A 24651-nucleotide genomic window follows, 5' to 3' on the forward strand; every position below is an offset into this window, starting at 1 on the left:
TGGCTCTGTTGACTCTGTCAACACGTGGGAGAGAGGCTGTTTGTGTTCAGTCAGGGGAGGGGGGTCCTGGTGACACCACGTGGATGTGCGTCACTGTGGAGTGGATGGCCCAGCTGGGAGTGTGTGTCCGCTTCTGTGCACCCGTGTGGCGCCATGCCCTTGTGGACAGGGGCACAGGGGCATGTTCTAAGGGCCTTGAGTCACAGACATTATAGATCTAGAAGAGCGCACCTGGGCCTTGCGACCAATCTGTTCCCACTCCCTCACTGCCCAGATGAGGGAGCTGATTTCCAGAGAGGGGAAGAGCCCAGCCCCAGAAGGCAAACCCTGCTCCTCACCCCCAAATTGGGGTCCTCTCTGCTTGGAACTCTCTGAAGAGCTACTTGAATCTCTAGGATATCTGCTTTCTCTCCCCCACCTCCTCCCTAGATCAGTGGGTGCCCACCCATCCCCCCACCCCCCCCAGCCCCCACTAGGCTGCAGGCAGGTGAAGGCCCAGGGGAGCTTCCCTGAGGCTTGGCCTAGAAGCAAGGCTACTTCACCCCAGCCTAAAGCGCGCTGCTCACCTGGAACTGTTCACCCATGTGTCCCTACCCCATGACAGCTGACGGTGGGGAGGGGCGGGGAGAGGGGGGAGGGGAGGGAGAACAGAAGGAAGAAATGGCTCTGGGCCCTGGGAAAGAAGCCCAGGACTCAAGCACTAACTCAGGAAGTGGGGAGGAGGAATATGCAGACAACAGGCAGGTACAGAAACTGAACACCAGGACCCCTTCCTGGGAGCCAGGCTCTCAGGGCTAGCCCCAGCAGGGAGGACAGGCCTGCATAGAGACCCGCTCGGCCTCCCTCTGGCTCAGTTCAGAGCCAGGGGCTGCTCCCTGCCCTTCCCCCACTCCACCCAGCCCCAAACCTCAGAGCCACCCACCCGGCCTCTGGACAGGGGCCTGGAAACTGAGCACTGCAGACTCATCAGATTTTCCAGGCTGCGTGTGCGTGTGTGTGTGTGTGTGTGTGTGTGTGTGTACATGCACGCATGTGTTCTTTCAAAGGGGAGTGGGGGGAGTGGGGGTGCTGAGAGCAACTGGGGAAGCTGATACAAAAGGACAAGGTCCCCGTCTGGCCAAGAGGTGGGGGAAACATCCTCCCCTGCTCCCCTCCCCCATCCCACCTCACCTGGGGCACCTCACTCTGCTCTTACTAGCAGAGTCTCAGCAGCAGCACAGGGGAGAAGGGGGGTGGAAACATCCTAATTCAGAATCTAAGTCGAAGAGCTGTGGCAAGACATGATTGTAGGTAAGGGGGGGCGGGTCTTAAACCCCACCTGAGAGGCCCCACAAAAGAGGAGCCTGCTGGGGACAGCATAGACTCCGTAGCTAGTTCTGTGGACAGTCCAGGAGGAGGCACCTGGCCATAGAAAGCACACCTGCCAGGCCCCCCGCCAGCCTTGCTGATGGAAGGGGGGGGGGCTCCAGAAAGGGGGTAGAGAGGATCTGACAGATAAGATCCAGCTTCCCCAGCCCAAGCCTCTCCATTCAGCAAAAAAGTACCACAAGGGCTGTGTCTCCTGCCCGGCAACCACTCTCACAGACAAACCCACATCCTCTCCCTAGAGAAACCCCGGGGTCCTCCTGAGGTCTCAAAGCACCTTACTGATTCCTTCTGGAGAGAGCCAGCCGGGAGGCAGAGGAGGGCAAGAGACAGGTCCAGGCATCCTGATTCCCAAATGTGAGCCAGCCCGGTCTCTCCCCGCAGCTGCCCCACACGGCTCCCTTCCGGTCCTCCCCCTCCGCTCCCATGGCCTGTAGCTAGGCCTTGGGCACCCCCACACCAGGGGAAGCTAATCACCAGGCGGGAGAGGGGTAGGATGGATCCGGACAGCCAAGTCTCCCACTCTTCCTCCCACGCCCTGGGGAAGGTCACCAGGGAGGGGCAGGCCTAGATTCCCCTGACCAGGCTGTGGGAAGGCAGCAAGGGGCTGGAGGCGGCGGATTGGTGAGGGTGTGCATGGGTGCGCCGGCGGCCTGGGCACGTGTGTGGAGGGACACGCTGTGTGCATGCGTGTGTGCATGAGCCGTGAGGGTGCACATACCTATCTGGATGAATGTGCACGTGTGGGCATCTGCGTGTACATGGGGGTGTCCAGGGACATCGTGGAGGGGGAGAGGGACAGGAAGGTCCCTGGAAGAAAGGACCATGTTGTACAATAGATAAGCTCTCGCCTTGGGAGAGAGGGAGGGACTCTCTTCCGTCCTGGAGTCCCTCCTACAAGGGACCTGAGTTCCAGCAAGCGGGCAAAGAATGGGGCTCTTTCCTGCATCTCAGGCAGGCCAGCCTTGGCTCCCCACGTGCTGAGCTGGCCTGAATCACTGGTCCTTCGGCCAGGGGGCGTGAGGTATGGGAAAGTCCCCTTCACCAACAGGTCCCCAAAAGGTGTCAGGGAAAGTGGGTCGGGTGGGGGATGAGCTTCCGGGATGGCCGGCACAGAGGCAGGGCCCCGGGGCAGGCCCGGTGGGTCTCCGTCTTCCTTCAGACTTCACACCAGCGGGCCCAGATCACTGCCACGCCGCCAACAGCGATAGTCTGGCCCACTCACCCAGGGTCTCTCCTGCAGAGCCTCCCTGCTTCTCCTGGGATGAGGCCTCCCAGCTCCCAGCTCACTGCGTCTCTGTCTCCCCCACACAGCCAGGGGCAAGCGGGAGCCTGTAACACTGGGGCGGAAGCAGGCCTAGGCTGGCCCAGGATTTGGGGGCGGTGTGGGGGAGGACCTACGATCCTAGGGCTTGAGAGAGGAATGAAGAGGGCTAGGGAGGGGAGCAAGACATGTGGAGTGCACAGGACCCCAGAGTCCTGGCCCCCAGCAGCAGGCCCTGGGCCCAAGGTCCTCCCGTCGGGAATTTTACAGGGTAGCAGGCTTTGACTCTGGAGCTTGCAGCAGCTCGGCCTGCCCCCCAGGTGCTGCCGGGGAGCAAGAAGCTCTGGGAATTCCAGACACAGCTGCCCCTCCAAGGGGCTTCTGACACTGGGGACAGCAAGTGGTGACTGGCAGCCCTGGGGTTGGCGAATGGCGAGAGGAGGGGGGCATGTGCCCCGGCAGCTCTGTCCCTGCAGACTAGCTGGAGAAAGGGAGCAGTCAGGAGGAAGGGGGTCTGGGAGAGAGGAGACATGGATCCTCCCTCCAGACACTACTCCCCCGGCCCCCTCCCCTGGCCAGCTTCTCCGGCTGACAGCTCCTGAGCCCTTCAGAGGCCCAGCCCCATTTGATGGATCAGAGAGGTGCCAGGATCCTCCACCTGGGAAGGGAGGAACCTGATGTGGAGACTGAGCCTCAGGGATATTCAGTAACTCACCCAGGGTCACACAGCTAATGGGCCACAGTTTAGATTCATTGCACGTGGGTCTTTTTGGCTCTCAACTATTGCTGTGCTTTCTTTGGAGTCAAGGGTGGCCGGAACCTAAATCCCAGCTCTGGAAGGCAAATCAGTTACTGGAAAGATGAAGGCTTGAGAGCTGTCTGGGGCTGTTCCACCCCAGGAATGAGGAAGGTTCTGGGGACAGAGGAGTCACTTCCAGGGAACCCTGGGCCTTCCCCCATTCCAGCAGCCTGGCCAGTCTGGGGAGGAGCTGCTGCAGGGCATCTTGTCCCATCCGAGGCTCGTGGGTGGTGCGCTCACCCCTTCTGAGCTCTAGCCCCACACCTCCATGGATGTCCAGGCATTTCTAAAGCAGAAGGGAGAAAAGGGGCAGGAGGAAAGGAGTGACTATATCCCCCCAACCCCAAACACACCCAAAGGGAACTGAGAGATCCTCAGGGTCTTGCCTAATGCCATTGTCTCCACCCCCACCCCCAACTACCTCTCCCATCTCCTGGCCCCCAGCTTCCTTGCTCTTCACCCAAGAGCTCAGCTTCCCGCTCTTCAAACTGCTGCTGGGCCCAGCCTTGGGAGGGTAGAGGGTGTGCTCACGGCCCACCATGGGGCTCAGACCCTGGAAACCTGGTAGAAACCTGGAGGCACTGGTGGACCAGTTGGGGGAAGGCTTTGCCTGCTTCCTCCTCCCCACCCCTGTGGTATCCTAGCTTCCTGTTCTTGATAACAATCAACAGCTTGGCCCCACGGGGGTGGCCCTCTCTCTGATCCCCTCCTGCCCCCTTCTTTGATCCCCAGGGCCCCACGATCCATTCGTGGAGATACTGGTAGGTTTGGGGGAGCAGTTGAGGCAGAAGCCAGCCTCAGGTCACTTCCCACCGATTTACCAGGGATTCCCAGGCTATCCTGCCCCTGCCTCCAGCCTGTTCTGGGTACCAGGCTGACTACTACTCCAGCCCCTCCTTTCAGGGAAACCACCCACTCGCCAGAGTGAAGAAGGGTCCAGGACCAGCTGGCCCGGGAGGGGTTCAGAAAGGACCCGGCACCTGGTCCCCCACCCCCACTTCCAGAAGCAACAACAGGCACTGGGAGGCCTCCCGAGTTCCAAAGGGTCATCCTGGTCTCCATCCCACCCCTCTTCCCCCACGGGCCAGCAGCCGAGGCCAGCACCCTCCCCAACACCCCTCCCATGTGCGCACCCCCTGTGTCTATTGTAAATCATTTCTTTTTTGCTGTCACCATTTGACAGCTGAATCAGAGAAGTGGGAGGAAGAGAGAGGACGGGGATTGCGCGTGTTGGGGCCGGGAAGGGAAGGGTGTTTGGAATGTTACAAGGTAGAAGAAGCTGTGCCGCGAGCATGAACCGGCCAGGCTGCTGGCCAGCAAGGGGCCTGCCGAGGCGAGGCAGGGGTGGGGGGCAGTGGAGTCTTGGACGCGGGGGCCACTTTCTAGGCCCCAGGCATCCAGGCACCCCAGAAGCAAAGAAGACGCGGGAGTCCCCCCGGTGTGAGGGCCAGAGACTGTCCGCTGTCTGTAAGTCTTCTAAATAGATGTCAGGATTCTGGGAGGAAGCCTGGAGGGGCTGGGGGCAGGGAAAGAGAGCCCCAGACTCTCCTACAAGCTGTCTCTACTATCTCCTTCCTGGCTGGCTGGGCCATCTCCAACCACAGGTAGCTGAGAGCTGGGGTGTGGCTCAAGTTCTGGGGATGACCCTTCTGGTCTGGCCTGGGCCTTTCTTCCCCATCGTGGAGCAAGGATTCCTGCCTCCTTCTTCCCTCACCCCACCCCAAGTCCGCACCCACCTCTGCTTTGAGAAGGTGCAACCTGGACCTGATCAGGAACTCGCAAGGCTTGAAGGGACAAGGGCTTCCAGGACCAGGGCTTTGAGGCAGAAGTCAGTCTCTGGACAGGGCCAGCTTGAGCAGGAACAGCTTGGGGTTTCTGTGTGGGACAGCGTGGAGCTGGGGGTCAGCTGAGCTCTGCCTGGTAAGCGGGCAGAGACTGGATGTGACAAATACCCAGAGGACAAGCAGTCCAGGGAGCAAGGGGGTTTGGGAGCTAGGGGAACCAGGGTGGTCAGGAACAGGCCGGCCCCTCCCTCTCCATCCCCACAGAGCAGGGCCTTAGGCCCGTGGCAAAAGTGCTGGGCCACAGCCAGGCCACCCCCAGAGGGGCGCAGGCAAGAGGCACCCGACCCCTGGTGGTGGCAGCGGGCGCAGGAGGGCAGCACGCCGCTGGGGTGTGCGTGGGTGGCAGCAAGGAGGGGCAGAGGGAGGAAGCTGGCTTCCTGAAGCCTCCTCAGCCCTCAAAGACAGACCAACAGACAGACAGACAGCTGGTAAGAGGCAGCCTGGGGGACACAGCTGCTTCAGTAAGTACCTGAATGGGGGGAGGAGGGGCCCTGTGGTCCTGGGGTGGTGTGAGCCTTGGGGAGGTGGGAGGGCATCTCCAAGGCGGGTGTGAGTGAGGCTGCACTGGGGAATGGGTGCTGACCTAGCTGATATCCCCGAGGGGCACGGGCCAGGGGAGCCGCAGGGGGGCTGCAAGGACAGCAAAGGCCAACCACCCCCTTCCTGCTTCGTGAGAGCTTCTCTCTACCACCCACATCTGCACGGGGCCCACTCTGTCCCCTCACCTCTGTGCCTCCCTGCGGGCTTAGCGACTCTCACACCGCCCCCACCCGTCGGAAGCTGTGACCTGGCTCTGGAAGATAGGGACTGTCCCCCAAGAGGACATGGGCCCCACCACCTCCATGCCCCCTCTTGTGCCCTCAGCTGTCGCCTCACCATGCGCTGCCGCTCAAGGGCTTGGTGAGGCCATTTCCTGTGACGGTTACAGAGGCGGGAGATGGGGGGATGGGCAGAGGAGGAAGGAAACACCCCCCCACCAGCCTACCTCCCTGGACAGAGACCCCAGAGGCCAGAATGAACTCGGGCACCGCCAGCAGTTAGGATGGGGTCTACAAGGGTCCCCAACTGGCTCCCACGCTGCGAGAGGCCTCAACCCTCTCATTTCAGAGAAGGCCCGGACTAGAGGTGGTTTCTGTGAGCTTTCTCTCTCCCTTCTACACAGAACACGTCGTTTCTGTTTCCTCCCTTGCCTTCTTGCACCTGGGCCCCAGCTGAGAGCCCTCTGTACTCTGGCCTCGGGCAGCCTCTTCTCCCCTCTCTTCCTCCTTCTGGAGTCTTTCCTGCCCCCCCACCAATCTCTATGCCTTGTCTGGCCTGCCTACCACCCTGGGTCCCCTTGTAGGGATCCCGGCCTTCCCGCAGTGACAATGACAGCCCTGCTCGGAGAGCAGAAGACACCCCAGTGAAAACAGAGGTGCTGGAAAGCAGGCGGCTGGCCTGGGCTTGGGAGCCTTCTCCTGGCCAGTCAGACAGGCCAGAGGTCAGCTGCTGAGGGGCCCTGTCTTTCAGGTGAACCTCATGGCTGAGTGAGCCTCCCCTGGGCCCTGCACCCCACCCCAGCATGGTCCAGGACCGTGGGGGGTGCTCCAGAGCACAGCTGCTGACCTGGTCTTTGGGGGCAGCCATGACCCAGCCTCCACCCACCAAGGCACCGGCCAAGAAGCATGTGCGGCTGCAGGAGAGGTGAGATCTTTCCTGGGAGGGGGGGCCTTCCCAGCCCTGAGACCCTGCCTGGTTCCCTCCATCTGCCCCCTCCAGCTCTGACAGCTGGGTCCAGAGGGCCCTCAGCTGTTGACTCCAATCTGGAAAGGAAAAACCCAATGTGTTCATTTGCATGGCATTTGCATGGCATTTGCATGCCTGGGGTATAAAGTTTCACGTCAACCTTGTGCCTGCTCCCCGAACCCTAAGTTGGGCTGAGCAGCCCCTGGAGCAGGGCTGTCTTGGGTCCGGATGTAGGTCTGAGCTTTAGGGGCCTGGAAGGAATGGGTAGAGGTGGGCAGCTGGAGGTTCAAGGCTGCCCTGATCTGAGTGACAACAAAAGGCCATATAGCAGGGGCCTGAACCCTTGAATCTCCCGGGCCTCTGGGTCCAGGGGAAGACAAGGAGCAGCCCCCTCACACGTACCCCGTAACAGTAAGAATGGCTAGAGCAGCTCGCGCTCCTGGGCGCTCACTGGGCGCTGGTCGTCTGTGCTGCAGGCGGGGCTCCAACGTTGCTTTGATGTTGGATGTGCGGTCCCTGGGGGCTGTGGAACCCATTTGCTCGGTGAACACACCCCGGGAGGTCACCCTACACTTTCTGCGCACAGCTGGACACCCCCTCACCCGCTGGGCCCTGCAGCACCAGCCACCCAGCCCCAAGCAGCTGGAAGAGGAATTCTTGGTAAGAACTTGGGGTCCCCTCCGAGTCACTCTGCCCCTTCTGAATCAGAGACAGCCAGCTAGCACCATACTATCTTGGGCACTGCGGGTATGTCTCTTCTTTGGGCCCTCAGAATCAACGAGAACCCCAGTGCCAGGGGAGAAAATCACCCCCTGCTCCCCCTTCTGCCCTCCACCCCATCCAGACCTACTAAAGCCAGGAGAAAACAGCCAGGACCAGCTCCACTAGATCGGGGCGGTGGGGGGGGAAGGGGGGAAAAAGGCTGGGAAGAGGTAGTGGCTATTCACTCATTTCCTCCCTCTGCCAGAAGATCCCCTCGAACTTTGTCAACCCTGAAGACCTGGATATTCCTGGCCACGCCTCCAAGGACCGATATAAGACCATCTTGCCAAGTAAGAACCGCGGCAGGCACCAAGGGAGGTGGTGCTGTCCCTGGGGCTGGACAGGTTCAGAAGGCAAGACACACAGCCTCAGCCAGGGAAGAGCTCCCTTACCCGGGGCACCTGCTTTCAGCAGAGAAATACCAATACCTTGCCCCGGCTGGGGGAAGGAGGAGCAAGAACCATAACCACAGTAAGAACACGGCAACTCGTACTTGCAGATGCTTACTGTTGGGCCAGGCAGTGCTGGGAGCCCCTGATGTTAACTCATTTCTCAAAATGACCCCATGAAGTTGACGCGATGCTATCATTACTCCCGTTTTACAAACGAGGCAGCGGAGTCACAGAAAGGTGTCCTAACTTGCCCAAGATCACAGCTTCTTTGTGCTCTTCCTCCGCTGTGGGAAACGCCCAGCAGAGGTCTGTAGCGGGAAAGGCACCATCAGGATGGCTCCCAGAGGGAGGGCTTTGAGCAGCTCAGATGCAGGGCATCCGAAAGAGAGCAGTGACAGCTTTGGAGATGGGAGTCCAGGGGCTGTAAGGGGTTGACCCCTCAAGCTCAAGGGACCCAGGGATCAGCACCTCCGACCTTTCAGAGGCAAGCGCGAAACCCTCACAGATTCTCTCCCTCCCCCCACTCAGAGCAGCCTTGTCTGGCCAACCCACCTCCAGTAACTCCCAGTCTTGAGGCCTTAGCTCACCACCAGCTCCTGTGGTTCCAGCCCTCTGCCCGCAGGGGTGGGTCAGCACTCAGCATCGAAGTGAGGGGGAGGGAGCAGCCCTTGTTCTTTGCCAAAGTCTAACCAGCCGGCAGCCACGAGAGAGGGGAGAGGGCCCTCTGCCTGCAATCCCCCTCTGTCCAGAACCAGGCCAGCACCGGGAGAGCTAGTCTCCTTTCCTCGCAGGCTAGGTTCTCTGTCCCTGCTTGGATTGGATTTGGAGAAAGCCTTCCCCCTTCAAGGGACAGGCTGACATGCCCAGTATTGGAATGAAGCCGGAATTCTGGTCCTGCTTCCCCACTGTGGGATTTTAGGCAAGTCATTCATCCAAATCCCGTATTCACATATTCACCGTCAGAAACCAACTCTTTCTCCATGACATCTCTTTTTCTGTTCCCATTGGTACAATCCTGCTCCACACCCTTACCAATCTCAAGGCTAGAATATCTCAACTCACGGCCCATTAGGCCCCTGCGGCTCCATTTCCTTTCCTCAATAGTCTGTCCTACACGGCACCACCCAGTTAACCTTCCCCAGTTATTCCTTTGATAGTGTCACTCTGCTGCTCCAAAACATTCTGTGGCTCCCTATTGTCCACATATAAAATTTAGTGGGTCTCTGGCCACCTGCTATACCAGAGACACTGTGATAAGCACAGGAACTCACCTCTTCCTGACCTTGTTGGCGTGTACATTAGTTGGTCCCCTTTTGACCTCTGACCTCTGCTGATTTTTACTTCCTAGATCCCCAGAGCCGCGTCTGTCTAGGCCGGGCACAGAGCCAAGAAGACGGAGACTACATCAACGCCAACTACATCCGAGTGAGTGGCCTGGCTGAGGCTGCCCTGCAGGGAATGGGGGTGCAGGGGCGGGGGGGGGCTGTCTTTGAAGACATCTGTCCCCAGAGAACGTCTTCCAGCTGTGAGTTCCCGCTCCAAATCGCAGCTGCCAAGCTGGGGCAGACACTGAATAGGCCCCAAGCCACCAACCGAGAAAACAGAGCAGATGTTAAGCTGAGAAGAAGATACCAGCCAGTCTCCTTTATGCACACTATCACTTCATCCCTGCCCACCTTCTACACAGGGAGGAAATTGCATTGTTGAACCCACTCCCGCATATCCCCCCGGGGCTCATCCCTCTTAGCTCTGCTTGGAAGGTGCTCGCACAAATAGGAGCTCTTAGCTGTCTCCCTTTTCTCTCTCTCTAGGCTTAAGTGCTCCCCAAAGCAGCCCCTCCTTGGTGGAAATGGTTTAACATCAAACTATAGGAGCCAGGGAGGCAAGGTGGCCTCTCTACCCCAGCTTCCCATCTCTACTGGCCCTAAGTAGATGTAAAAGCAACGCCCCCTAGTGGCGCAAACTGGGTAGGGCAGCGGTCAGAGGCACCAAGAGGTGGAAAGCTGTTAGCTAAGGCAGGGAGAGGAAAGGAGAGCTCTTGGCCGCATCTGTTTGCGGCAGAAACTTGGTGAACGGTGGTGAACGGTGGTCTGTCTGGATTTCCTCATCTTCAGGAGCTGAGATTCTAAAGGGGAGAGGAAGGGGTCAGCAAGAGTGTGCTACATCTTGCTACTAAATATATACAAGTAATACATAAAAGTGAAACATTCACTCCACCAATGTTGAACACTGTTTTCTTATTTTGTGCTAGTAGAAAGCAGCAGGGGAGGAAGGGAACACACACGGACAAAGTATTTGGTATGTGCTAGCCTTTCCGTATGCTTTGTGGAATGTAATCTGTATTATACTCCTGCAAGTTAGATATTACGCCCAATTTACAGATGAGAAAGTTGAGGCTTACAGAGGCTAGGTAACCTGCTTACGGTGGCATAGCCAGTAAGCAGCAGAACAGGGATTTGAACCCACGTGTTCCTCCCCCAGAACCTCTGTCCTCTCTACCATGTGGCTTCCAGTGCACGCATGTGTGTGTCTGTGTGTGTGCGTTCAGTGGCTTTGGCCGGATCCCAGGACCTACAGAGTCTGGGATTCCCCCAGAGAGCTAACTCACTGCTTCCTACCCTTCCTTTTGTGCATCCACCTCCCCAGGGCTACGATGGGCAGGAGAAGGTCTACATTGCGACCCAGGGCCCCATGCCCAACACTGTGTCGGACTTCTGGGAGATGGTGTGGCAGGAAAAAGTGTCACTCATTGTCATGCTCACTCAGCTCCGAGAGGGCAAGGAGGTAGGAGCCACAGTCTTTAGTGAACCCAGAAAGGGCTACATTTTATCCTACCACACATGCCGCTACTCAGGGCAGCTCAGGACTAAGGGCTCCCCTGGGAGTTAACAATACCTATAGCCAGGCCCAGCTTGCACTTCTAGAAAAGTTTCTGAGCTATATGCCATGGGGGCTATCCACAGCTAGAATGGAGGATAGGGTGCGCACTTCACCTGCACGTGCCAAGCTCAGGAGAGCCCGCCCTGGGCGCCAAGCCACCAACCGAGAAAACAGAACAGATGTGAAGCGCAGTGCGCAGCCCCTCCAGCGGGGGTAGGAAATTGGGAGGGGACCCACTCCCCTTTCTGCTGTGCTGGCCCCTGCTCAGGCTGATAGACACTTCCCCCTTCTGACTCCCAGCTCCCTCCCTCCTAGAAATGTGTCCACTACTGGCCCACAGAAGAGGAAACCTACGGACCCTTCCGGCTCCGCATCCAAGACACAAAAGAGTGTCCAGAGTACACTGTGCGGCAGCTCACCATCCAGGTACAGGGAGCTCAGACCACCTCCAGCATCTCTGAAACTCAGGCCCAACCTTCACTGGGAGCCAGGGGTTGACTCATCTAAACCTTCTTGAACACACATCTAAAAGAAGAGCTTGAGGCACAGAAGAAAGAGAAACATGGGTACTGCCCTGGTCTAATAGGGCAGAGCCAACAAACCAAGCAGGAGCTGCCGGGAAGGCCCGTCCGTCTGTGCTGAATGGGCCAGGAAAGGAGAGGTGGGGTCCCGGAGTCATGCTGAAGGAGCCCCAGGAAGTCCAGAGAGATGTATGATAACACATGTGAAGTGCTTTAAGATGCCTTCTATTATCATATAGCATTTGATATCTTTCAAAGCATTTCTCTACCAACTCCTTATCCTCCAAGCATCCAGAGAAGCAAACCAATAAGATATCACTGTGTCCTTTTTCTAAGTGAAGAGAATGAGGTTAAGGGACTTTGCCCAAAGTCATGTGCTGGTGAGAGGCAGAGCCAGAGCCAGGACTTCAACTTGGGTCTTTCCCCCTCCCTGGACGGCATTCCTGCCAGCATTTCAGAGGAGGGAATTGTGGAGTCTGATGAGCAGGAGAAGGGAGAGCTGACCTTGCCTGCTCGGGGTCCCTGACCGTGCCATGGAGTCATTCTAGCCCTTGACTTCCTCTGGCCCCAGAGAAGGCTGGCACTGCCCCCTCCCCTGACCCTGGTTCTCATGCCTTGTCCCTCTGCCAGCACCAGGAGGAGTGCCGGGGAGTGAAGCACGTCCTCTTCTCCGCCTGGCCTGACCACCAGACCCCAGAATCGGCTGGGCCCCTGCTGCGCCTGGTGGCCGAGGTGGAGGAGAGCCCAGAGACAGCTGCCAACACTGGGCCCATCGTGGTCCACTGCAGGTATGCGCCCCGCCCTCCCCGGCAGCCTTGACGCAGGCCCCTCTTCCCTTGCCACTGGGTCTTTCCTTGGAATGGGTCCAGGAAGGACAGCACCAAGCAGGCCCAATTCTTCCCAGGATGGGAATCCCTAGGTCACTCAGCAAAGTGCCCTGTGCTTATTCTCTCCTTCATGCAGAACCTGGCTATGTGGGCTGGACATTCAGGCACAAGCCAGAGAGGGGAAAGACTATCAGAAAGCTTCCCAGTCTGCTGGGGCAGGAGGTAAACATGGTCCCTGCTGTTGAGAAACTCGGTTACTCAACAAATGCTTATTGAAAACCTGTTATTGTCAGGCACGGTGATAGATGCTAAGGAGACAGCTTGGCTTCTGCCCTGACAGGCTCGCAGTATGACGAGGGCTATGATGGCGGTGTCGGGGGGCACAGAACCAAGTCGCTCATCTCCGAATTTGGCCAGAGACAGTTTTCCAGGAGAAAGGACATTTAAACCAAGTAACAACCTGAGAGGTGAATTAGCCAAGAGTAGAAAGGGGAAGCATTCCAGACAGATAGAACAGCGTGTGCAAAGGCCCCTCGATGACATTTTTTTTTAAAGATTTTATTTATTTCTTTGATAGAGAATGAGAGAGAGTGAGCACAAGCAGGGGGAGTGGCAGGCAGAGGGAGAAGCAGGCTCCCCACTGAGCCCAATATGGGGCTCGATCCCAGGACCCTGGGATCATGACCTGAGCTGAAGGCAAACGCTTCACCGACTGAGCCACCCAGGCACCCCTAGATGACATTTTTAAATGGACACATTGCGGGGAGTAGACTTAGAGGATGGGGATGGGGGCCTGGAGGTCAAGTGGGGGAGGGGAGGAGAGTGATAAGAGATAAATCTGGAAGGCCCGAGGCCTCATAGGACTGGCTAAGAAACTTGGATTTAGCCAAAGGAATACTTGGGCTACAGAATAAGAATCTGATTGGGATGGAGTCCAGGGTAACACAGGGGACAAGCTTACAATAAGGAAACCATTCGGGAGTGCATACCCTAAAAAGAACATAGTGGCAAAAGTATAGACAGAGGTGGGATGCCTGGGGGGCTCAGTCAGTAAGCGTCTGCCTTGGGCTCAGGTCATGATCCCGGGGTCCTGGGATCGAGCCCCGCATCGGGCTCCCTGCTCGGCGGGAAGCCTGCTTCTCCCTCTGCCTCTCTCTCTCTCCCCCTCTCTTTGACAAATAAATAAATAAATAAATAAAATTTTTTTTTTTTAAAGTACAGACGGAGGGGACTCTGCAGGTGGTGCCTAGGCATTAAGTGCTGGGAAGTCCTGAGTGGCTTCTATCAAGGGTTCAGACAAGTCTTCCTAAAGTGGGGGGGCTGAGAAGATTTTGAAATAAAGAGCAAGACAGAGCAGAGTGGAGAGCCAGCTGTGGGAAGGACTCAAGGTGGGAAAAGGGGGCTGAGTGTCCGCAGCTGTGGTGATGGAGGAGGTCACAGGGGCTCCGCAAGCCCAGTGTGAGCACTGATAGCTGGAAACCGTTTCCTGCTGCTAAGCAGAAGACGGCTCCTCGAAATGTCCACGGGGACTGGAGGGGGACCTGGGAAAGGTTTACAGCGAGGCTAGTAGGAAATGTAACCTCCTCCAGCGCCAGCTCTAACCTGAGAAGGTACTGCGGCCTTCCTCCATCCTCATGTCCCCACCCCTCAAACAGAGCGCCCTACGACTTTCTCTGCAGTTTGAGGCCTGGCCCCCGTGTTCCCTGGTCACCTGTCTCCCATGTTCCCCACTCGCCTGGCCCCCATGTTCCCCAGTCTCCTGTGACCTCCCTGTCCCCTCCCTGGCTGTGTCCAGTGCAGGGATTGGCCGGACTGGCTGCTTCATCGCCACCCGAATTGGCTGTCAACAGCTGAAGGCCCGCGGGGAAGTGGACATTCTGGGCATCGTGTGCCAACTGCGGCTGGACAGGTGGGTCTACGGATGTGGATGGGAGCAGCACCGTGGAGGAGTAGCCTCCGTGCTTCCTGGGCTCCAGAGCACTTAGAGGCACCATCAAGCACCTCCCTCGAGAAAGGAAGGGGCCCTTGGCTTAAAGAGCTGTTTCTTCTGCACCTAACACCCAGGAAAGAATCTCTATCTAGAATTTTAGCTTGGGGGCCGAGATTGAAATATGCCACTCTGTGGATATCTGAGCCTTACATCTTTTCTGGTTTTGTTTTTTCCAAATTCCCTACTCAGGGAAAGGTGGAAGAATAGGGGATGGTTGGTTCTAAACACTAGGTAGACACGGATAATGCACAGAAGCCCCCTGGATCTGGAGAGAGGGAACCAGGGTGCAAATTCTGCCTTGCATCTCACTGAGCTATCATGCTCGTTCTCTGGGCCCCCATGTCTTTATCCAGAGAGAAATAATGGCTCCTTCCCCCAGACAGCTGTTGTAAGGAATGAGTTAACTCACTGTGAATGTGTTTTTCGAATATAAGAACCTACTATACACATATATGGAATTATTATGTTTACATTTAAGATGGGGAGGAGGAAACTTTGAGGCTCAGGAATATTCCTTGTCCGGCCTGAGGGATCAGGGGCCTGGTTCTTCCCCAGGAGCTGATGGGTCGGAGAGGAACAAGTTTCAGTGTGGGCTGTCTCCTCCTCGGCCCAGCCAGCCACAGGACCCAGGCCTGAGTATGGGGCCGAGGGGCTGTCCTTGTGGGGAAGGTGTGAGGGGCAGCAAACAGGAGTAGGAAGCCCAGAGGAGGAACATATGAAGTAGCTGACGGGTTCTTTGGGAGAATCTCCCTGGTGAACTATGAAGATGTTTGGCCTGACCCGTCTGCTCGCGGTCTGCTTGCTTCCCTCACAGGGGCGGAATGATCCAGACCACGGAGCAGTACCAGTTCCTGCATCACACGCTGGCCCTGTATGCGGCCCAGCTGCCAGAGGAGCCCTGCCCCTGAGCCCTGGCGCCCTCCACCAGCCCGGGTGCCAGAGTCCCCCAGGCCTGGGCAGGTGGGTCTGGGAAAGTGGGCCTTGTGATCTGAGAGACCCCTTGGGTGGGCCTGGAGAAGGGGTGCCCCTCAGGAGGCACATGCAGTCACCGGAAGCTGCATCAGCAAGGACTGGGACCAGACTCCAGGTCTTTACCACTGGCCATTCTTCTGCTTCCTCTAGTAGCCGCAAACGGACACTTGGGGGACCTCCCGTGTCTCTCTGACCTTCGAGCTAGGAGCCGGCATTTACGACAGAGCTGAGAAAGGAGCCCAGGAGTCCTGTCTTACCCAAAGTGCTCTGTGAGCTTCATCTCTCCGTCTAGGACAGGGACATTAGGTGCTTTGCTGCCATAGGGAAAAGTAATCAGAGAAGTTCCTAGAAGCCTGTCCAGCTGTATCTCCTTCCTGGGGCTGGCAAGACAGTGATCCCAAGATCTTCCGCCTGGGCCCTGCCCAAAAACAGGCCAGATGCCAGAGCTGGGAAAAGTCCGGTCCTGACCACGGCCAAGTTCTCAACATCCTAGCAGTGACTCTGCTTCCTCACCCCACATCCGTGAGGGCTGGATACCCTGCCGAAGAGAACAAGAACCCAGACTACCCCTGTGCCCACACTTGAGTCCTGGGATCAGGCTACAGAGGTGACCAGGCCAAGCAGTTGAAACCTCTGGAAGAGGGAAAGTATGGGGGCCCCTCAGCGGTCCAGAGGGCTACCCCTACCTCCATAATTGCCAGCCACTCACCCCAGCTACTCCCTAGGGAGGCCCAGCATCCTCTGTCTTCTCCTTCCATGACCTTGGAAGATCCCTGGGTAGGAGGAGGTACAAAAGAACAAGGAGTGAGGGAGAAACAAAGAGCTTGGCCTGATTTTAGAAAACCAGCCCCCCGGCCCCCACCCCCTGCATTTGCAGAAGGCACCTGGAGAGCCTGGCTGCTTCCACGAACAATTGGGTGAACGCATTCCATGCAGACCTGGGGCCTCAGACTAAATTGGGGTCCCCCTTAGTCTATCCCAGAGAACGAACTCCCTTCATCATCTCAGTATCAACACAATTTCCAGGGCACCCAAGATCCATCTCAGGGCTCACCTACACACCTCCGGGAAGACATCTAAATCCTTCGTCCTTGAACCCAAGATGGGTTGCCTGTGGCGATGAAGGAAGGCATCATCTCTCCGGGCACGCAGCCCCTGCGGTCTGCTTTGGCTGATGCCAGTTCTCTGCGGAATCCCCCAAGGAGCTAGATCCTGGAGGACAGCTGAGCCTCTTCATTCATGACATCTCTTCGGAAGAACCCACAGTGTTGAATCTGAAGTGAACTTTCTTAATGCTTCTGCTTGGTCTCACAATGGAATTCCTCCTTCCTTAGGGCCCTGGGAGTGGGCTCTCCTACAGCTGCACCTTGCCTAACCCCTATGGGAGGCGCTCACAGCTTGTGACCGTGAAGCCAGGCAGAGTTCTCAAGCGCCTGATCCTGCCCTGAGCTCACACCCAGCTGGGAGGAAAGCAACTGCATGAGCATGGGCCCAGAGGCTCCCCTCCCTGGCACTGTCGCCCCGACCCCGTTCTAGAACTTAGAGAGTATAAGCTCTGAAAGAGGAACCAAGTGGGAGAATAAAGGCTTTTTGGATGACTGATTCATTCCTTCTTTCCATCTTTTTCTCAGGCCTCCGGAGCCTCTTTATAGCAACAGAGTAAGAATCCATAGGCCAGGAATAGGCTGCAGATCCTTATCCCAGGATATGCACATTTCTAGCACTTCTTGAGACATCAAAGTGACACTGGAGTCAGTTTAGGAAATGGGGCAGAGGTGTACCCTAGGAGCTAGATAGGGACCTATTAAGGGGCAGAAGCTAGAAAGATGATACTTTGTGATCCCTCCACTTTGGCCACTGTCTGATCATTTGGGGTCATCTTAGGTACGTTTGATGGATATGGCTTAGGTCGACAGTTTATGCACTTTTAACTAGAACAATAGACTACATGTGAGTACGTTTGAAAACCAAATACTGGGGTGCCGGGTTGGCTCAGTCGGCTAAGCATCTGCCTTCCACTGGGGTCATGATCTCAGAGTCCTGGGATCAAGCCCCACGTGGGGGGCTCCCTGCTCAGCAGGGAGTCTGCTTCTCCTTCTCCCTGTGCCCCTCCCTCCCATTCATGCTCTCTCTTTCAAATAAATAGATAAAATCTTAGGAAGGAAGAAAGAAAAAAAGAAAGAAAGAAAGCCAAATACTAAGGAGCACCCATCCTAGGTCGGGGCCTGCCCTGAAGCCTGGGACCATTGGGGAACAGCCAGCCCTGGGGTTCCGCAGGCCCTGTGGCTACATCCTCTGAGGCAGGCGGCATCTTGGCCTGCCCTACACCTCCCGCCGACAGTTCTCCTCCTGGAGAAAACTTTGGCTTTCACCAAAACAGGCCAACTTTTTCATCCACCACACATCTTCCTCACTGGAAACCGTCCCCACCCCCAAGCAGGATTTTATCTGTGAATTATGGTGATACTGGGGAAAATCGGCATCAGCCTCAAACAGCTATTTCACTTAGGGCCAGAGGCTTCCTAAACAAGCAGTTCAGGTAAACTGTGGTTAACAAAACAAGATGGAGTATTAACACACCCAAACCCGGTTGTTACTCTCCACTGGTTAGGTTTTGAGAGGATAAGACTCAGTCCCCAGAGATGTTCAGAGGCAAGGACTCAGGGAACAAAAAGCCTCCATTGGCCGGCCTTTCATAGAGATCTCATCTCCGGGTCCTGGCAAGTGGGTGAACCATCCTCCCCCACCCTGCTTAACGGGGACCTCACCCACCTCGGGCCCACCACCCTTTAGGAAGGAACGGGGTGCCAGCCAGGGCGCGGCAGCCCGGGAAAACAGATTAGACCTCCTTCCCGAGTGCCCCCGGCCGCCAGCAGGCGCAGGCCGTACCGCCGAGGCGCGAAGGCTCCCCGCGCAGCCCACCCGCCGGCCGGGCTCGGGGCGAGGGAGGGGCGCGCGCTCGGGTGCGAGCCGGACACGGCCGGGCAGCGGCGGCGCGGGAGGGCGGCGGCGGCGGCAGCGGCGGCGGCGGCGGCGGCGGCGGAGGCGGAGGAGGAGGAGGGCGCTGAAGCCACACCCATCGGCGAGCGGATCCGGGGGCAGCGAGTCGTCGGCCGCTGCGCTCGAGCCTCCGCCCGCACCGAGCCGCGGGACCCGGGCCGCACCGGGGAGGGGCCGCTCCGGGCCGCAGCGCGAGGGCAGCGAGGGGCGGCGGGCAGCCGGCACCGGGCGGGGCCGGCGGCAGCGACCATGATCGCTTTGTTCAACAAGCTGCTGGACTGGTTCAAGGCCCTGTTCTGGAAGGAGGAGATGGAGCTCACGCTGGTCGGGCTGCAGTACTCGGGCAAGACCACCTTCGTCAACGTGATCGCGGTACGGGGGCGCGGGGCGCGGGCCCGGGGCGCCTGCCGAGGGTCGGGCCTGTCTCGGCCCGCGCCGCGCCCTGGTGAGCCGGGGTCGCCGCCTGGCATGGCCGGGCACCGCCGGGCGCCGGGCGGGGGAGGAGCGGGCCCGGGCGCTTGGGGCCTAGCACGGCCCGCGGGGGACCCGGGTGGCGCGCGACCCGCTCTCCCGTCCGGGCCGGGATGGCACGGCTGGGGGGGGGGGCGGGCGGGGAAGGGGGACGAGGACACGGGCTGGGGCCCTGGGACTGGCGGCCGCAGTGGGTCACGAGGTAGGAGGGAACCGCCGCCTGCAGAGACAGGCCCCCTCCGGTCCCCGCGCATGGGGGCATGACGGGGCGAAAGTGCCCGGGCCTTCCCGCCCCGCGTGCGGAGGGTCGTGGGACCCGGCGGCTGGAGCGGCTTGGGGAGGGGGGCTTGGGCGAGCTCAGCCCCACCCGGAGGCTTTAACCCCTCTCTGCCGGAAGAGGAAGCCCCGCGCTATTGAGGGGGAGGGGACGTACCCCCTGGGGGTAGTGGAATCAGCTGAGGCCCTTGGCTCGCGCCCAGACTCCTCCCCTCCAGGAACCCGCGGCGTCTTCGCTGGGGGTCCGGGGAGGGTGGCGTCGGAAAGGGGGTTTGGAGTCTCCGCCTGGCTCAGAAGTTGCAGCTGGAGGCGCCTCGGACCAGAGGATGAGTTTGGAGGGGCGCTGCCCACTCTGGGGACACGGCAGAGAGGGGCTCTGAGGGCTTTGGGTAGTCGAGTCCGAGGTGGGCACTTTTCAGTCTTTCGCTGCCCGGGAGTGGTGGGGAAGGAGTTAAAATCTGTCTCAAAAAAAGGGAAGACGAGCTCCATGGGTGTGTGAGCTGAGGCTGCAGTAATGGCTGCGGCCTGCTTTAAAGAAGCTGGCAGGACTGGGCGTGTGGGGCTTAGGGAGGCTTGGGGCAGGGGGCGCTGGGGTTGTCGCGGCCCGGCCCCAGTCCCCATGCTAGGGTTTCTGAGGATTGTGAATTGGCCACATACTGGCCCCAGACGCGCATCCTAAGGTCAGCGAGGAAGTGTGGCCAGGCAGCCTAGGTACCGCCCCGCGCCTGTGCGGCTGCCCGTCCGGAAGAGAGCCCCCTGATGGATCGCAGCATCCCAGGGGCGCGAGTGCAGACGGAGGGCTGGAGCCTGGAGCTGCGGGTACCCCGTGGCCACATGTTTGGGCACCGGCTTCCCTTTCCAAACATGCTTGGCAGATGACCTCTGCCCCTTCCTCCACCCCATGGTTCCTGGCTCCTCATCGGACAGGGCAGGACCTCCAGGCCCACGCTGGGTGTTTTGGCGTGATGGTTTCCTAGCCAGCATGCACCCCTGAGCTCCCGTCTGCCCAGGCTCTGGGCCTAGGGTCTGGCCTCTAGTTAGATCGGGCATTGACTCGGGCTCTTGGGCCCCTTGGAAGCATAGTGCATAGTGCCTGGACTCTGATCCTGCAGGCCTGGGTGGCTTGGCTTCTAGGCATTTCGATCTGGGAGATGTCTCCAGGGTAAGGCCAAGAGGAGGAAGTTCCTGCTGCTCTAAGGGCTCAGCCTCCGTGTCCCCTCCAGTCCCCAGGGAAACTCTCCTCATGGAGCGTTTCTGAAAGCCATGCTCCTGGCCAGAGACCCACAGGTCCCCGGGTGGGTTCCACTTCCTGGTCAGGAGGGCTTCCCCTAGACCTGCATCATATCTAAAACAGGAACAGAGCTCAGGAGTCACAAATGACACTGTCAGGGGCAGAGTTTCTGAGAGGTACAGGGAGCGCGCCCCCCACCCCCCACCCCGTGCGTTCCCCTTTCTAATATTCAATCTGCCACTTCGGCTTGCACATCCTAAAAGTGCAAGCAAAATGTCCCTTTAAAATTTTTTTTTTTTTAAGATTTTATTTATTTGCGAGAGAGACAATGAGAGACAGAGAGCATGAGAGGGAGGAGGGTCAGAGGGAGAAGCACACTCCTTGCTGAGCAGGGAGCCTGATGTGGGACTCGATCCCGGGACTCCAGGATCATGACCTGAGCCGAAGGCAGTCGCTTAACCAACTGAGCCACCCAGGCGCCCCAAAATGTCCCTTTAAAGAGGCTTCCCAAGAAAAACCACCCCTTGTGGACTTCAGTGGGAGTTCCAGCGTCAGGGGAACCTGTGTTCTTGGATCTCCAGGGCGCCGGCACTGGTGTTTCTGCCCACCTTGTGCATAACCACAGTAGAGTGTCCGTCAGAGAGAAGTGAAGAATTGGGACCCCTGGGCTCTGTTCCTGTGCCCTCTGCTGACTCTGCATCACCTTTGCCTGTTCATTTGGCGTCTGTTTGTCTCAGCTGTTTCCCCCTTTGGCTTTTTCTACTCGCTATATGAGGTCTGACTGTAAATAGAAATGGAGTTGATATGTCTAGCCGCTCAGCAGGCTAACGTGAACTGGAAAAAATAATTATATAGAGACTTCACAATGCTTCTAAGAACCTAAAACTGATCTTTGGAGTTCTTCTGAAAAAGTTGTGATGTAGAAAGTAGGAGATGTTTTGCCTGAGGGAACCAAGAGAGCCATTTTCAAATATTTCAAGCCGTTTAAAGCCATTTAAATATGTAAAGGCCGTCATATGGAAGAACGCATCTCGGGGTACCCAAGCCTCTGGAACAAGGGATGGGAGTTACAAGAAGATGGATTTTTGACTCATTATAAAGAACTCTCAGGGAGCTGGAGCCCACCCGAGAGGGAATGAGCCAGAGCGTATTCAAGTCTGAGACCAGAGGTTAGACCACATGACTTTGGGGTTACTTCTAACCTTAAATGAGGAGCTTGTGAGATCAGCAGGCATTAGCAGGGAAATGAAGTCATAACCTGGTTCCAGCTTAGCTTTGGTTCACAGCTGAACTGGAAATATGGGTGCCCGGGAGCCTGGTTCCCTGGCGGTCCTCCTACCCAGGAGCACATTCGGCCAGGCTAGTAGGCTTTTCCTTTATCCGGGAGCCTGTGGGTCTTCTAGTTCCCAGAGATGCGAGATGGGTCCTCATGCTATATCCAGGCCATTTCCAAGCACTCTGTGAGCCTTATTTGCCAGTTTCTAGGAAACAAAAACCCTTCTCCCCATTTCACAGAAGGAAAATTTGAGGCCCAGAGAGGTTGAAGTGCCTTGTCCAAGCTCCTCCATGATGAGTGATTAACAAAAACTGGGCTTTCTTCTTCAGACCTTTATGTTCTTCATGAGACCAGATGAGGAGGAGTGGACTTTGGTCCAGCAGATGCCCCCACCCTGGCACCCTGCTGGGGTTTGAGACTTAGACTGCATGTGGTTAGGGTCTCCATCCTTAGTGAGAATAGAAGCCGTCCTCCTTCGGGGCACTCCTTTCTCTCAGTGATTCCTAACTTTTAGGGCTCTTGGGCCCTTTTGATATCTGATAAAAATAAGAGACCCTTAGGGCGCCTGGGTGGCTCAGTCGGTTAAGCGTTCAACTCTTGGTTTCCGCTCAGGTGATGATCTCAGGGTCGTGAGATTGAGCCCCGAGTCAGGCTCCACACTGGGCGTGGAGCTGGGTTAAGATTCTCTCTCCGGAGCGCCTGGGTGGCTCAGTTGTTAAGTGTCTGCCTTCGGCTCAGGTCATGATCCCAGGGTCCTGGGATCGAGCCCCACATCGGGCTCCCTGCTCGGCCAGGAGCCTGCTTCTCCCTCTCCCACTCCCCCTCCCCCTGCTTGTGTTCCCTCCCTAGCTGTCTCTCTCTCTCTGTGTCAAATAAATAAATAAATAAATCTTAAAAAAAAAAAAAATTCTCTCTCCGTTTGCCCCACACCCCCTGCTTGCTCTCTCTCCCTCTAAAAAAACAAAAACAAAACACACATTAGAAACCCTTGCCCCAGAGAAATGTCCATACAAACAGAAATTTTGCACATGCAGATTGGGTGCAATTTCAGGGGGTTCAGGGACTCTCTGAAGTTCATCTGTGGCCCACAGGTTAGGAACCCTTGCTCCACCTTGTCACGAGCATCAGTCATGGGGACTCACTTCTCACTTCCAAGGGCCTTAGTGAGTCTGGGTGATTCTTGCAGATAAAAGGGAATCAATCCCTCTCATTCAGATGGGACCTCAGGAGTCTTCACTCAGGCCTACAGGCTCTGAATAAGAAATCATCATGTCCTACATCTTGGCTAATGGTCAGAGCCCCTGACTTCTGTATGTGACGTGAGGTAAATTATTCCTGCCACCTAGCAGAAGAAAATGGCATGGTACAGAGACAAGGCTGTCACCCTCAGATTCAAGGTTAAATAAGCCCCATCTCCTGCATCTGGGGGAGGAGGGTGGTAAGCAGAAGTGTCCTACATGGGAACATGAAGATGACCTTGGAGGGAGTTTGGCCTGGCCTTACTTCAGGCCTGGGGCTAGTTTAGAGCAATCTAGACATCTTGGAGATGATTCAGAGGGGGAGACATGAAGATCATTAGAATTTGAAAATGGGGCGCCTGGGTGGCTCAGTTGGTTAAGCAACTGCCTTCGGCTCAGGTCATGATCCTGGAGTCCCTGGATCGAGTCCCGCATCGGGCTCCCTGCTCAGCAGGGAGTCTGCTTCTCCCTCTGACCCTCCTCCCTCTCATGCTCTCTGTCATTCTCTCTCACAAATAAATAAAATCTTAAAAAATAAATAAATAAAAGAATTTGAAAATGGGTTATGGGATATGGAATTATAGTCAACTTCTTATTCAGCAAACATTTGCTAATGTTGTTAATGGGGGCATGGTTCCCCTCCCCAGGAAGCTCTCAGTCTAGTGGGAGACAACATGGGTCAACAGGGAATGTAGAGTGTGGATTATCCGCCCTAACAAACAGAGTATAGTGCAAATAAACCAGAACCATGGATAATCCAGAAATTGCTTTGTGTGCAGTGCATTTTGGGGTGGCCTATTTACCTTCCATCAAAATATTTACTGCTCATCTGAAGATACGTCTGCTTCCCTTGAGATTCCCCCCTGTTTGCCCTGACCTGTTTGAGGTCCTTCTGCTGGCAGCTGATGGCTCTTCTGCTCCACTGGAGACTCAGTGCAGTAAAGGGGCTTCCGTTGCGACGGAGAGATGGTGGTTAGACCTTAGGAAGAATTTTTTCTCTGTCTAGGCTGAGAGACTTTGAGGGGGGCAGGAGAAGACAGGGCCTCTTGTTCCCAGGAGAGCCGTGTGGAGTGGGCGGACACCTGAGTTGTTGATGGCCGTCCTGCCTCTCAGGAGCTGGCCCCGTGCCCCTTGCCTAGGGTGCCTGTGACGCTCTGGCCTGGCCTCTGCTTTATTCTTGGCAGCCCCTGCCTGCCAGGGACACACATCTGGGTTCTGTCGACTTGGACCCCTTTTCCAATTCTGACTCTTCCTTCCAGTCAGGACAGTTCAATGAGGATATGATCCCCACTGTGGGTTTCAACATGCGCAAAATCACCAAAGGGAATGTGACCATCAAGGTGAGTGCAGGAAGCCAAAAACTCTGGGCACACGCTCGGGGCCACAGAAGAGCACCTGTGTGCCTGCTGGGGCGGGGCCCCCAGAACGAGTTGGGGAGGGTATCTGAGACGCCTGGGAGGAGAAGCTGAAGGAGGGCAGAGGCTTGGAGAGGTGGGAAAAGAGCACAGAACTTCTGAGGCAGTCAGAGGGGTGTAGGCACAGGAGGGATGGAGAGCAAACCAGTCCCTGGGTGGGGGAGGGGGACAGGGAGCCAAGATGGGTTTGGTTGCCTGCCTGCTGCTGAGACCATGTTGCCCTCTTCTCACTCAGCTCTGGGACATCGGGGGACAGCCCCGGTTCCGCAGCATGTGGGAGCGCTACTGCCGAGGAGTGAGTGCCATTGTGTAAGTGCAGGGCCGGGTTGGACAAGGGGCTCAGCCTCCCCGGCTTCCCCCCAGCCTCACCGCCTGCGGGGACCCCTCCCCGGCTTCCCCCCCA

General features: G+C 57.3%; 2 protein-coding genes across 4 annotated transcripts in view; both read left to right on the forward strand.

Annotated features, from left to right (window-relative positions):
* Window positions 1-5668: 5668 nt before the first annotated feature.
* On the forward strand, window positions 5669-16100 carry PTPN7 (protein tyrosine phosphatase non-receptor type 7). The gene is made up of 10 exons (XM_032422242.1): window positions 5669-5733; window positions 6782-6955; window positions 7474-7657; window positions 7965-8049; window positions 9500-9576; window positions 10798-10935; window positions 11347-11457; window positions 12183-12340; window positions 14175-14288; window positions 15184-16100. The coding sequence occupies exons 2-10, from the start codon at window positions 6834-6836 to the stop codon at window positions 15275-15277; spliced, it is 1083 nt and encodes a 360-aa protein (XP_032278133.1). The 5' UTR covers window positions 5669-5733; window positions 6782-6833; the 3' UTR covers window positions 15278-16100.
* A 2311-nt stretch (window positions 16101-18411) lies between these two features.
* The window catches only part of ARL8A (ADP ribosylation factor like GTPase 8A), a 9234-nt gene continuing 2994 nt past the window's right edge, over window positions 18412-24651 (forward strand). The window contains exons 1-3 of one of the 3 annotated variants that reach the window (XM_032422373.1): window positions 18412-18713; window positions 24093-24173; window positions 24484-24557. In XM_032422373.1, the coding sequence (XP_032278264.1) occupies window positions 18591-18713; window positions 24093-24173; window positions 24484-24557 (278 nt within the window). In that variant the 5' untranslated portion in view covers window positions 18412-18590. Of the gene's footprint in view, window positions 18714-19229; window positions 19493-24092; window positions 24174-24483; window positions 24558-24651 lie in introns of those variants that run through there. The other 2 variants (XM_032422375.1, XM_032422374.1) reach the window with 2 other exon arrangements.

The sequence above is a fragment of the Phoca vitulina genome, unplaced genomic scaffold (genome assembly GCF_004348235.1).
Source record: "Phoca vitulina isolate PV1807 unplaced genomic scaffold, GSC_HSeal_1.0 scaffold26, whole genome shotgun sequence".
Lineage (NCBI taxonomy): Eukaryota > Metazoa > Chordata > Mammalia > Carnivora > Phocidae > Phoca > Phoca vitulina.

Excerpts from the sequence above, each read along its gene's own strand:
- PTPN7 (XM_032422242.1), top strand. The coding sequence starts at position 6,834 with ATGGTCCAGGACCGTGGGGGGTGCTCCAGAGCACAGCTGCTGACCTGG. Across the intron at positions 6,956-7,473 it reads CATGTGCGGCTGCAGGAGAG|GCGGGGCTCCAACGTTGCTT; the intron begins GTGAGATCTTTC and ends TCTGTGCTGCAG. Across the intron at positions 14,289-15,183 it reads TGCCAACTGCGGCTGGACAG|GGGCGGAATGATCCAGACCA; the intron begins GTGGGTCTACGG and ends CTTCCCTCACAG.